This window comes from Hyla sarda, chromosome 7, assembly GCF_029499605.1.
Source record: "Hyla sarda isolate aHylSar1 chromosome 7, aHylSar1.hap1, whole genome shotgun sequence".
Classification (NCBI taxonomy): domain Eukaryota; kingdom Metazoa; phylum Chordata; class Amphibia; order Anura; family Hylidae; genus Hyla; species Hyla sarda.
The window spans coordinates 170564512-170578399 of NC_079195.1; the positions used below are offsets into that span (position 1 = coordinate 170564512).

The window sequence follows — 13888 nt, forward strand, 5'->3', positions numbered from 1 at the left end:
AAATTACAGACTTTAATACAATGACTTAAAGGGGTTTTGCAGGGATAGAAACACAGAGCTAACACAGAGTGGTAGATCCAACACAGAGATAACACAGAGTGGTATTGCAACTTGGCTCCATTCACTTCAATGGAACTGAGCTGCAATGACACACACAACCTAAGAACAGATGTGGCCCTGTTTTAGAATAAATTAGCTCAGTTTCTATCCATAGATAACAATTTTTAAAGCATCTGAGGGATGAAGAAAATCTCAACAACCTCGGGTTGAATAAGGGAAAGGCTACATCCTCGAAGACAGCATCTTGTTGGATAAGACTATTGGGTTAGCTTACCGGGCATCAGAGGAACAAATGCTTTCTGGGTTTGAGGCCATTTCCACTTGCTGTATCTACCTCTGGGGCTGCAACTTCTATTAATGTGATATTCAGGGCAGTTACAAGGAGTTATATTCTCTTCTCTATACACTAGGCTGAATTTATCAACAGAGGATTTAATTTAGCAGGAAAGTAATTCCCTGCAGACAGTAGTTCCTTCCACACTCCCGCTCTTCCCTCCCCTCCCATCATAGGGTGGGGGAAAACAGAAACTACTCTTACCGGTATTTGTTTTTACTTGAGCCCATAACAAAACAGGTTTATTCCAGCTAGATTTATTCCAGCTAAGTTTATACTTTAATGGGATATTCATATCTTAATTAACATGGTTAAATTTGAAGGGCATGTCAGATTAAAGATGTATGTAAATACGTTCATTTAGAGCATTCTGCTCTTTGTCTATCTTACAGACCACCATTCCATTCTAGAATATGAGGTCGGTCTGGTGATGTGTGTATAAGATTATAAGAAGGTGGCAAATTTACTCAATGAATGTAAAAAAAACTATCTTTAATTTGACATGTTCTGCAAGTTTAACTACTTTAGTTTAGATGAAAATACCCCTTTAAGACCAATGTGTGATACACTGGTCTAAGTATATCTGCCTCATAATTTATAAATTTGATGTGTTTTAAAGCAGATAAAATGGCAAAGCCTATTGCTCGTGCTCTTGCTTTACATAAGCGCTATTGTAGTACGAAGAGCCACAAAAGTTTTCTGCCATAGAGATTTAATTCATTTCATTACTGAAAGTGCTTACAATGGACGTGTATGCTGGACCATGGAGCTATGACAGGAGTTGGCCTGGTTTGATAAATGCTGTTTTCTTAAAGGAGTACCGTGATGCCATACAACTTATCCCCTATCCAAAGTGAGAAGTGTCTGATCGCTGGGGCTGAAAGCCCCCCCCCCCCCCCCAATCTCTTGCATGGCACCCTAGCTCTCCCCAGGAGTGGAGCTCGTCAACCCCCACACGAAGCGGTGGCTGGCATGCTCCCCTCCATATATCTCCATAGGAGAGCCAGAGATACCTGAATGCTGTATCTCTGGCTCTCCCATAGAGATACATTGAGGGGGCATGTTGTCCACCACTTTGCAGGGATTGACATTCTCTTTGTTCCTGGGGACAGCCAGCGGTCAGACCCCACACAATCATACATTTTATATCTGTCCAAAGGATAGGGAGGGGATAAGTTTAAACATTATGTGGATGGCAAGGTGCGTGTTAATTTAAGTCTGTGAAAGAAAGGGTACCAGGATGCACTTTGGGAAGAAATACCAATGTGGTGTTCTAGGCAGTGTTCTTTCATGGGCCCTGGCATTTTTGCAACTGTTTTATTTACACATACAACTTTCCTTACCATTGTTGAAGACAAAGTACTAATGGCAGTTGGCTTTTTAAACAAGCTATATTCAGGAATTGTTTGAGAAACATGAAACTAGGTTTCAGGGTGTTGTCGTGGCCTTACATTTCCTTCGATCTCATTCCGATCTGTGGGATGTGCTGGGAAAACAAGTCAGATCCATGTAGGCCCTACCTAACAAGTTAGTAGGGGTTTAAAGCATAACTTCAATGTTGGTTCAGTGACAATATTGGTCGCTGAGACATGCCAACTGCTCAAGAGTTCAGGACATGGATTTGCCTTTAGTCACATGCAAGTCTTTTGGACTTAGGGTAAATCCATATCTTGAATGCTTTAGTCTCCAGTTGCGAAGTTGTCAGGAGATATAAAGAGAGATCCAGCAGCTGGATCATAATCAGAGTAACATTTTAAAGTGAATCGGTATACCACAGTGGTTTTGGCTCCCACTTATCTGCTCTATCCTATTATACCATAAGGGACCATTTTAGAAATCCCTTATTTTATATTTAATTAAATAACGTAGATTACACTTTCCAGATAATGGCTAATCTGAGCAAGCACTGTACAGAAACTGAACAAGCAGGTAATCCTCAGCATTTTCAATGTGTTGAATGTAGTGTTTCTCTGTAGTCTTAATCTGTGCTTCTAATTGTACATGGTTAATTAATTGTGCATTCTACCTTCTGTATCTCCATAATGCTTTTGTTCGCAGATGCCTTTTTACTACGGGCTTTGTAGCCTGATCTGCATCAGATTTTGAAGTACTAGAATTTATATTTTGTACAATGTTCTTAAGCAGTTCGATGTGGTAATTTTAACTTAGTTTTAAGTTGTCTTTCTCCTTTATACATCAGATACTGACCTGAAGAAGAGTATCAAACAAGAGATATGGGATATATTTTGTGTTCCAAAAAGGCCAGACTATGTCACCCAGGAAGATGTCGACACATTTAGACAGGCTCGTGAGCTCTCTTTTGAGGTGACTATTTCCTGTTATTTATCTATGGATTGCCTTACTTGAAGTTCTTTAAGCACTTTGCTGCCAGGACAGAAAAAAAAACTAAATTAGAACAGTCACATTATGCCCTTTTTAATATGTCCTTTTTTCATCTTGGTTAGAGAATAGGATGCAAAGCTTCGGGTGACCACACTGGCCGATATCCATCAGTCATTGAATTTGGAAAATTTGAAATTCAGACATGGTACTCCTCGCCTTACCCACAGGAATATGCAAGGTGTGACCTTTAATGCCCATCCGATTTACTTGAGTTACTACATTAAATGGTGTACTGTGTTGCTTAAAGGGGTATTCCAGGATTTTTTTTTATTTGATTATGCTACAGGGGCTGTAAAGTTAGTGTAGTTCATAATATAGTGTCTGTACCTGTGTGTGACTTTTTTCTCACAATTCTTCTGTGATTTTCACTCCAATATTTATTTCGACCAGCATACAAAATGACTGTTGTCTCAGATTTTTCCCAGCTTGCAATGCGGCCGAGACCTGACTCACTAGTCAGCTGATGACACGGAGCCTGTCTGCTTCAATGGGTGGAGGGATCACTCTGCAACTAATGCAACAGCAGCAGGCACCCTGATTGAAAACCACACTGATTGCAGCTCATTTATTTTTCAATGGGTGGGGTGGCTGATGTGTGGGAGGGAGGAAAATGGAATTGTGGGATTTGTAGTAAAAAAAAAAAAAGTCAAACAGGAAATACTGGTTCACAAAAAGCTAGCCACAGTGTTATGGTAATCTCACAACAGCCATTCAGCACCAAGACAAGCGCAGATCCGTCCTAAGCATGTACATTACTGTCTGCCAGGTATGTACTAAAATCACTTTATGCTGGATAACCCCTTTGATATATTACTGTTCAAGAGAATTTACTCAAATATAACCGTTGTAAACAGAAGGATTTCTGGGATCAGACACTCGGAGTAAGTGTATAAAGGCTAGTGGCTTTCACTGTACAAATACTGCCTTGGGAATCATTTACCCATAGCATTTGTCTATTCTCTTTTGTGCCAAAAATGAGAACTGATCATAGCAAACGTAGGAGATGTTTCTTTTTCTTGGATGGTTTGATCTTGATTCAGACACATGATGCAGTTTAGAGTTGAGTCTTTACACTACAGAAATAAAGGGGTATGTTTTATATATACGTTTCTGTCCTTTTTTTTTTTTTTTATCCCCTTAATGACCCAGCTAGTTTTGGCCTTTATGACCCATTCCCTTTTTTCAACTCTGACATGTGTCTCTTTAAGTGGTAATGACTTTGGACTGCTTTTACCTGTCAAAGTGATTCAGAGAATGTTTTTTGGAGACATATTGTACTTTATGAGTGGTAAATTTTTGTTAATACATGAAGCGATTTTTGTGAAAAACTATTGTAAAATATTGTGAAAAATTAGCATTTTTCTAGATCTGAAATGCTCTATTTGTAAGAGAAATAGTTATGCCAAATAAATTTAGTTATTAATTCACATCCACAACATGTCTACTTTATGCTGGAATAATTTGTTAACCATTCTTTTACTTTTTTTTAGGACATTAGAAGGCTTATAGTATGAGCATTTGTTAAAATTTTCTCTGAAATTTAAAAATAAAATTTTTATTTTTTTTAGGGACCACTTGGATTCTGAATATTTATATGTGTGTGTGTGTGTGTGTGTGTGTGTGTATATATGTGTGTGTGTGTGTGTGTGTATATATATTATATATTTTTTATATTTTTTTACTTCTGTACAACAGCTCCTCCTAGTGTCTGCCCTGCCAACCACAAAAGATGCTGTGGTAGCCCTTGGGGGGTGTATGGTAGTGGTGGTATGGTATCGGTATTTGAGGGGTTAATGTTAACCCTATAGTTCGTGACGCCAGGCTGAGGGCTGTTATGCTGAGGCTATGCTCCCGCCTATCGCCGCCCTTCTAAGTAACGATAGGTGCATGAAATGACTGAAGGTCCACAAGGAGATTGAACTTGAACAACTTTACTTAAGTGCTTGCAATACATCCAAGGTACAGTAACAGTCTCATACAAACAGTCCTTAGGTTGCTTAGTGACTGACAGTTGTTGCGGACCTTGAGATATTTATATAGTCTCTGAATTTAGGGTAGATATTTGCAGATCCGTCCGGATTTAGGGGTATTATTAGGTCCGGTGATGCTGCAGAGTGTCTGGGAATTGATACACTCTATATTTTGGATGATCCGGAGGTTGCCGCAAGGCTCGGGCCTAACTCACTGCGTTAGCTGCGGTACAGGTCCTTCCAGCCCAGGAACAAGAGAGAGAAAAGATGTCCGCCGCTCCCTTATATGGGCAGGGGGTGGGGTGAATCCGATTGGTCCGAACATCTGTCATTCACCATTACAGAGAGTAATGGGATTGCTTATGTCACAGGGCCTCCAAAGGTCCTTAAGCAGAATACCATAGAGTTTACCTAGTCACGTGACCCGCAGGTCCTGCAACGCTATGGAACAGGTAATTAACCATTTATTTACATATATATTACCCTATTTACATTAACCTTAAATAAATTACTGGTCTATGAGCTGGAATAGAGGCGACAAGGGGTAAACTACATCACAGGGAACCCTACGTCCTAGGGACTCTGGCTATGGGGACCCACAGATACATAGGTACCGTATAGGATGCGGTACCGGGACACCACAATGCAGTAGCAGTAGCAGCACTAGGTCGTACAACTAAGCAGCTCATTTATAAATGGGGGGGGTGAAATTACTGCACTGCGCTTCACCCGGAAGTGAAGCATGCAGGAGGGCATGGGACGGGTAAGGGACACCGAGGAAGGGGGACAGGTAAGGGACATTGAGGATACTTAGCAGAGCAGTGTGTGTGTCCCGATCAACGGTATCGGCACACACACCGCTCTGCTCAGGATTTTCATCTGCAAAAACCTGCCGACTGCTAGTCAGATCTGACTAGCTTATAGGAGCGATTGCGGTAAGGGGGGGGGTGTGCAACGAAACCTCCCTAGGTCCCGAGGCAAGATGGCCAGATATTAGTGATAGCAACCATCTTACCGGGCGCGGCAAGTAGCAGCCAGTATCTGCATGATGTACGTGTACGTCATAAGTGAGGAAAACCTACCTGGTCATGACGTACATGTATGTCATGGGTCAGAAAGGGGTTAAAGTGTACCTGTCTTTAACAAAAACTTTTTATATAATGTAGAAAATACCATATATTTTATATGTATACAATTATATGTATATTTGTCCTAGTCAGTGTACAGAGCCCTGCTTGTCCTAGTCAGTGTACAGAGCCCTGCTTGTCCTAGTCAGTGTACAGAGCCCTGCTTGTCCTAGTCAGTGTACAGAGCCCTGCTTGTCCTAGTCAGTGCACAAAGCCCTGCTTGTCCTCGTCAGTGCACAAAGCCCTGCTTGTCCTCGTCAGTGTACAGAGCCCTGCCTGTCCTCGGCGCACAGAGCCCTGCCTGTCCTCGGCGCACAGAGCCCTGCCTGTCCTCGGCGCACAGAGCCCTGCCTGTCCCCCCCTGCCTGTCCTCGGCGCACAGAGCCCTGCCCGTCCCCCCCTGCCTGTCCTCGGCGCACAGAACCCTGCCTGTCCTCGGTGCACAGAGCCCTATGTATACATATTTTTTAACCAATTTATTACAAATATACATATTTTCTTAATTCTAAAAAAAAGTTTTTGTTAATGACAGGTACACTTTAAGGAAATAAAACTGTGCATGTTAAATGTAATCCCAAACATAATGAAAGTCTAGCCTTACATTGAGGTCTATAGATAAAATATGCAAATGTAAGCAGTAAGTTTTTATACGTTTAAAGTATACATTTTACAGGAGGAAACTGAAAACAAATTACAGTTAGAGCTACAAGCATGGATTCAAACAGCTTTTTCTTTATGTGCACAAACATCTTTTTCTTTGTATCTACAACTTTTAACAGAATAACAGAAGTACAGTTAAAAAAAACACTTAAAAAACAGATGCTTAGCTGTTAATGTAGCATTGAACAGATAACTTTAAAAGCATAGTTTTTTTTAATGCTAAAAAGTATGCCTTTAATGTTTACATCTGACAAATGCAAAAACCATGAAGTGAATGGGGCTGTAGATTAGGTTCACTCCAGGATGCCTTTTCACATTCTGTGATTTTCTTTCTTCTGCTTTTTGATTAATTTAGGGAATCTGTCATCAGTATAACCCGCACTAACCTGTTGTACAGGCTTGTACACTGATGACAATACTTTACCAGTCCCCGCTCCATGCCTCCGTTTGACCGCAATCCCGTTTCTTTTTAATACCTAAAATGAACTGCTTGTAGCACGGGGGCTGTTCCCAAGCTTTCCATGTACGGTGACACCCAGCCTGGATTATGGTAACGCCTCCATCCATGGATCTCCACTCTGCAACGAAGGAGACGTTAATCGGAAGATTCCGGACAAATGTCACAGTGCACGAGAAGCTTGGAATCTCCCCACTTAAACCTAGGAGGTTATTTTTACATACTGAAGAATGGGATTGCGGCAGCACGAAGCAGGGACTGGTGAGTAATGTTGTATTATTGTAATTGTTGTCATCTGCACTACATGTCTGTACAACAAGTAAGTGCAGTTAACCCCTTAACGACCACGGACGTGAATGTACGTCCTGGTTTGGCAGAACTTCGCGCACCAGGATGCATATTTATGTCCTGTGTTTGACTGCGAGCATCGAAACGGTGCTTGCGTCATACAGGGCAGGGACCCGCTGGTAATGACTTGACATCCGTGATCGTGCGGATGTCCGCCATTAACCCCTCAGATGCTGTGATCAGTACGGATCACGGCATCTGCGGCAATGCGCATGTTAAAATAGATGATCGGATCGCCCGCAGCACTGCCGCGGCGATCCGATCATCTGTAATCGCGGACGGAGGTCCCCTCACATGCCTCTGTCCGTCTCCCGGCATCTCCTGCTCTCGTCTGAGATCGTGCAGTCCAAAAAAAGTTACAAAAATGTAAAAATAAAAAGTAAAAAAATTTGAAAAATCCCCTCCCCCAATAAAAAAGAAAATTTGTCCTTTTTTCCCATTTTTACCCCCAAAAAGCGTCAAATTATATATTTTTTTAATAAATATGTTGGTTTTTGCTGCTTGCATAAATGTCTGAACTATCAAAATATAATGTAAATGATCCCGTACGGTGAACGGCGTAAATGTAAAAAATGGTGATGGTGATTTTTTTTTAAATAGGGTGATTTTTAGATTACTTATTTAGTACAAAAAGTTTGAGATTTTTTTTTGAGCGGTACAAAAATATAAAAGTATCTAGCCATGGGTATCATTTTAATCATATTGACCCACAGAATAAAGAACACATGTCATTTTTACCGTAAAGTGTATAGTGTGAAAACTAAACCCTCCAAAATGTGCAAAATTTTTTGGGTTCGCCGTACATTTTATGGTAAAATGAGAGGTTTCATTACAAAGTACAATTGGTCACGCAAAAAACAAGCCCCTATATGGGTCTGTATTTGGAAATATAAGAGTTATGGATTTTAGAAGGCGAGGAGGAAAAAAACGAAAACGCTCAAATAAAATTTACCTGCTGCTTAACCCCTTAAGGACACCGGGCGTATCCATACGCCCCCGTTTTAAAGTCCTTAAGGACTGAGTGCGTATGGATACGCCCGTGGGAATTCCGGTCCCCGCCGCTCGCTGGGCATGGACCGGACCGGGATGACTGCTGATATCTATCAGCAGGCACCCCGTGCAGACCCCTACGGGGGTCTCGAGACCAACGATTTGTGGCTTTTCCGGGTCAATCGGGTCTCTGGTGAACCGGAAAAAAGGATGAATGGGGCTGTCTGAGACGACAGCCCCATTCACCCTTACCCAGCAGGAGTGAGGTGGCACAGGTGCCGCCTCACGATCACGTGATTGATCGTTGGAACAACCGATCAATCACGACCCTGCTGGGCGGCGATCGGGACGGCGGAGATTGGCATCGGCGGGGGGTCTCCTACCTTGCCCTGGTCCGGCGGGTCCCCTCGGGATCGGTGGCGGCGACAGGAGCAGCAGGATCGGTTGCAGCAGCAGTGGCGGTCCCAGGGGAAGGCTCCAGCAGGAGGTGAGGCCTGATCACTTCCTGCTGTTGCTTAGCAAAAAATCGCAGCATGCACAGGCAAATAGCATGCTGGGAGTTGTAGTTTTGCAACAGCTGGAGTTCCAAAAACAACTCCCAGCATGCCCTTAGGTAGTCTGTGCATGCTGGGCGTTGTAGTTTTGCAACAGCTGGAGGCACTTTTCCTATGAAAACGTTTGCAGCCAGCTGTTGCAAAACTACAACTACCAGCATGCCATTCGGCTGTCAATGCATGCTGATTGTTGCAGTTTTGCAACAGGTGGACACACATTGGTTGTGAAGCACTGAGTTAAGTAACAAACTCGTTGTTTTGCAACCAATGTGCCTCCATCTGTTGCATAACTACAACTCCCAGCATGTATGGTCTGTCAGTGCATGCTGGGAGTTGTAGTTTTGCAACAGCTCCAGGATTGTATTTTTGTGGCGGATTCAAATACCCTATTTAGTCCTCAAATGCACATGGCGCTCTCACTTCGGAGCCCTGTCGTATTTCAAGGAAAGAGTTTAGGGCCACATGTGGGGTATCTCCGTACTCGGGAGAAATTGCGTTACAAATTTTGGGGTGCTTTTTCTCCTTTTACCCCTTATGAAAAGGAAAAGTTGGGGTATACACTGTCAAGGATCGACCGAGCGGGGTCTTTCAAATGTGCTTGACTGTGCTGCTATACACTTTGCCAAGTGTCGACACCAAAAGATATACACCACACAGGATATGTTGGTATACACTCTTTCTTGGCTGGAAGCTCTGGTGCTCCCAAAAGAGTTCTGTTTTATTACAGGAAGTAAATTTGGTTTTTACATTCGGAAGAAAGGCGGGATAGTTATGACATCACAATTAGCATATTACATTGGGATTGGTTGTTTAACTATTGTGTCCGTGTATATTAGCATATCTAGTGTCCATTAATTTCTTGGCAGAAGTTCTCTGTTCGTCAGATGTTTTGTCTTTACTCCCGCAAGGCGTCTTGGCAAGATCTCGGTCCAGAGTCACGAACAGATAGCATTGATGTATATGGGTTAAAGGGTAAGGGAACAGATATTTTTCCAGCAGCAATGGCATTTTAATATTAATATATATATATTAAGTCATTAGAAACATAAGGGTCATCCCTATCAACACCAGCATGTTAGTGTAAAAAAACATTTTTTTTTACACTAACATGCTGATTAGAGATGAGCGAACTTACAGTAAATTCGATTCATCACGAACTTCTCGGCTCGGCAGTTGCTGACTTTTCCTGCATAAATTAGTTCAGCTTTCCGGTGCTCCCGTGGGCTGGAAAAGGTGGATACAGTCCTAGGAGACTCTTTCCTAGAACTGTATCCACCTTTTCTAGCCCACCGGAGCACCTGAAAGCTGAACTAATTTATGCAGGAAAAGTCAGCAACCGCCGAGCTGAGAAGTTCGTAACGAATTGAATTAACTGTAAATTCGCTCATCTCTAATGCTGGTGTTGCCCCATACTTTTAATCCCCATAGCAAACATATGCTGCTCTGGACAGTTCCTAAAATGGGCAGAGATGTCAGCAGAGAGCACTCTGGTCATGATGTCAGAAGAGAGCACTGTGTTCCAAAAGAAAAGTATTGGAAGGATTGAGTTTTTTTTAATAGTTAAAAGTAATTTACAAATCTGTTTAACTTTCTGGCACCAGTTGTTTTGAAAAAAAAAAAAAAGATTTCCACTGGAGTACCCCTTTAAGGTTAAAATGGGCTTGGTCCCTAAGGGGTTAGTAATGATGACAGACAGGTTTCTTTGTTTTGTTTTTTTAAATTAAGATGCAACAATGACCCAGAAATAATGCAGGTAATAAAATTCATACGGTTTTTAAAGGTACTTTTTTTTTCTAAACTTTCAACAGGATGCAAAAACATTGGGGGATTTATTGTTGCTGTCTTTAGAAAGTGTGTTTTAAAGTCACTTACTTTTTGCATTGGTTTTGCTTATGTGCAACATATTTATCATACTATGGCAGGGGGTTGATAAATTTGGAGCACATAAGCAGAAAACAATAAATCACTTCAGAACGCCCCTTTGTATGATTTCTCCTCTTTTCTACGACTGTTCTGCGCAAAAAAGTTGCAGCTGAAAATGTTTGTATGACTTTTTAAGGTCTGGGCTGGTGTGGATTCGCTGTGTTTTGGTGGGGTTTGCAACGTTTGTACAACATTAGTACTTTATAAATCCGTGGCCATTGCAAAGTGAAAGCTGATTTGAATTTTGAAAGATCTTGTGTAGCATTTTGCTTACCGACAAAAGTCGCACAAAAAAATGGGAATGGTTGGTGATATTAACTTCCTGTTTGTGGCACATTAGTATATGTGAATGGGGAAACTTTTCAAGATGGGTGGTGACCATGGCGGCCATTTTGAAGTCGGCCATTTTGAATCCAACTTTTGTTTTTTCAATAGGAAGAGGGTCATGTGACACATCAAACTTATTGGGAATTGCACAAGAAAAACAATGATGTGCTTGGTTTTAACGTAACTTTCTTCTTTCATGAGTTATTTACAAGTTTCTGACCACTTATAAAATGTGTTCAATGTGCTGCCCATTGTGTTGGATTGTCAATGCAACCCTCTTCTCCCACTCTTCACACACTGATTGCAGCATCGTAGGAGAAATGCTAGCACAGGCTTCCAGTATCCATAGTTTCAGATGCTGCACATTTCGTATCTTCACAGCATAGACAATTGCCTTCAGATGACCCCAAAGATAAAAGTCTAAGGGAGTCAGATCGGGAGACCTTGGGGGCCATTCAACTGGCCCACGATGACCAATCCACTTTCCAGGAAACTGTTCATCTAGGAATGCTCTGACACCTGACAAGATGAAGCCCCACCACATTATGGGTGTCTGGTCCGAGCATTCCTAGATGAACAGTTTCCTGGAAAGTGGATTGGTCGTCGTGGGCCAGTTGAATGGCCCCCAAGGTCTCCCGATCTGACCCCCTTAGGCTGTTATCTTTGGGGTCATCTGAAGGCAATTGTCTATGCTGTGAAGATACGAAATGTGCAGCACCTGAGACTACGGATACTGGAAGCCTGTGCTAGCATTTCTCCTGCGGTGTTGCTATCAGTGTGTGAAGAGTGGGAGAAGAGGGTTGCATTGACAATCCAACACAATGGGCAGCACATTGAACACATTTTATAAGTGGTCAGAAACCTGTAAATAAATCATGAAAGAATAAAGTTACGTTAAAACCAAGCACATCTTAAAACCAAGCACATCATTGTTTTTCTTGTGAAATTCCCAATAAGTTTGTGTCACATGACCCTCTTCCTGTTGAATTCAAAATGGCCGACTTCAAAATGGCCGCCATGGTAACCACCCATCTTGAAAAGTTTCCCCCTCACATATACTAATGTGCCATAAACAGAAAGTTAATATCACCAACCATTCCCATTTTATTAAGGTGTATCCAAAATAAATGACCCACCCTGTAGTATGTTCGCTATTTTGACACAATTGATATTACTTTTGCAAATAATGAGAGCAAATATTGCATTAAAGGGGTTATCCAGTGATTTATTGATTGAATTAACTAATGTGTCCAGGCTGCGTTTTAAAATAATAAAAGCCTCTACTTGCCTCCCTCGATTCCTCGCAGCGTGGTCTCGCCTCGGCCAGTGGTTGGCTGAGTGTCAATGGGATGTGCTGTCTGTAGCTCCGGGAAGTAAAGTGCGATGGAGATGGGTGCCGATACCGGTAGCTGCAGTGGGGATCGAGGGAGACAAGAAAAGGCTTCTTTTAGTTAAAAATAAATAAATAACACTATAAATAAATGTATACTGGCGCAATAAAATAGGGTAAAAGACACTAATTTATTTAGAGTTATGAATATAAAAATTTTTTCGAATAAAATATAGGGAAGTATAGAAAAATATTGCACAAGACCCGATGTGAAGATCACCCTTCAGTGGTAGATAGATGGGTCAATCAGTCAGTCTGAACCCTGTGTGTCCAAAAATATGATAATTACCTTAGTGGATGAATAAATGCAGAAGTATAGGTTTGTAACTGTATGACTAACAGTATATTGTACGCACCTCTCTGGGTGTATTGATAGGAGTATACTGTGTGTCCACAAGGGAATCGGAGGCTGTGGTACTGTGTATCAGGTAAAATACATCTGGATACAAACGAGAGAGAACCGGTTACTAGTGGCAACTGCTGAAGAAGGATGTAATTGGGTGTTTTTTGCAGTGTCTCACCCTCTTTGCTAGTTGCTTGATTCTCCTGGAGGTAAGGTGCTGTTGGTTACAGATCACTTGCTCCTTTCTATATGTACGTGCATAACAGCCGCATATATACTGTACCCACGTACATATAGAAAGGAGCATTGATCTGTAACCAACAGCACCTTACCTCCAGGAGAATCAAGCAACTAGCAAAGAGGGTGAGAAACTGCAAAAAACACCCAATTACACCCTTCTTCAGCATTTGCCACTAGTAACCGCTTCTCTCTCGTTTTTATCCGGATGTATTTTACCTGATACACAGTACCACAGCCTCGGATTCCCTTGTGGACACACAGTATACTCCTATCAATACACCCAGAGAGGTGCGTACAATATACTGTTAGTCATACAGTTACAAACCTATACTTCTGCATTTATTCATCCACTAAAGTAATTATCATATTTTTGGACACACAGGGTTCAGATTGACTCATTGACCCATCTATCTACCACTGAAGGGTGATCTTCACATCGGGTCTTGTGCAATATTTTTACTTCCCTATATTTTATTCGAAACATTTTTTATATTCATAATTCTAAATAAATTAGGGCCTTTTACCCTATTTTATTGTGCCAGTATATATTTATTTATATTGTATTTATTACGGTAATTTATTACGAGATTTTACCTAATATTTTGGGCAATAGCAGGAACCCAATTGTATACCAGGCAGAATTCCCACACTACTGAGTGTATACGGTAATATTACCCTCATCCATACACTCATCTTCCCCAATTCATAAGAGTGCTAGTGACTATATCTATTAAATAAATAACACTGGTTAACCCCTTTAAT

At 41.5% G+C, this 13888-nt stretch overlaps 1 protein-coding gene across 13 annotated transcripts in view; it reads left to right on the plus strand.

The window, feature by feature from the left end:
• KAT6B (lysine acetyltransferase 6B) overlaps nucleotides 1-13888 on the plus strand; it is a 217042-nt gene that overhangs the window by 154576 nt on the left and 48578 nt on the right. For all 13 annotated transcript variants that reach the window (XM_056531274.1, XM_056531264.1, XM_056531268.1 and 10 more), the window contains 2 exons: nucleotides 2595-2719; nucleotides 2860-2975. In XM_056531274.1, the coding sequence (XP_056387249.1) occupies nucleotides 2595-2719; nucleotides 2860-2975 (241 nt within the window). The remainder of the gene's footprint in view (nucleotides 1-2594; nucleotides 2720-2859; nucleotides 2976-13888) is intronic.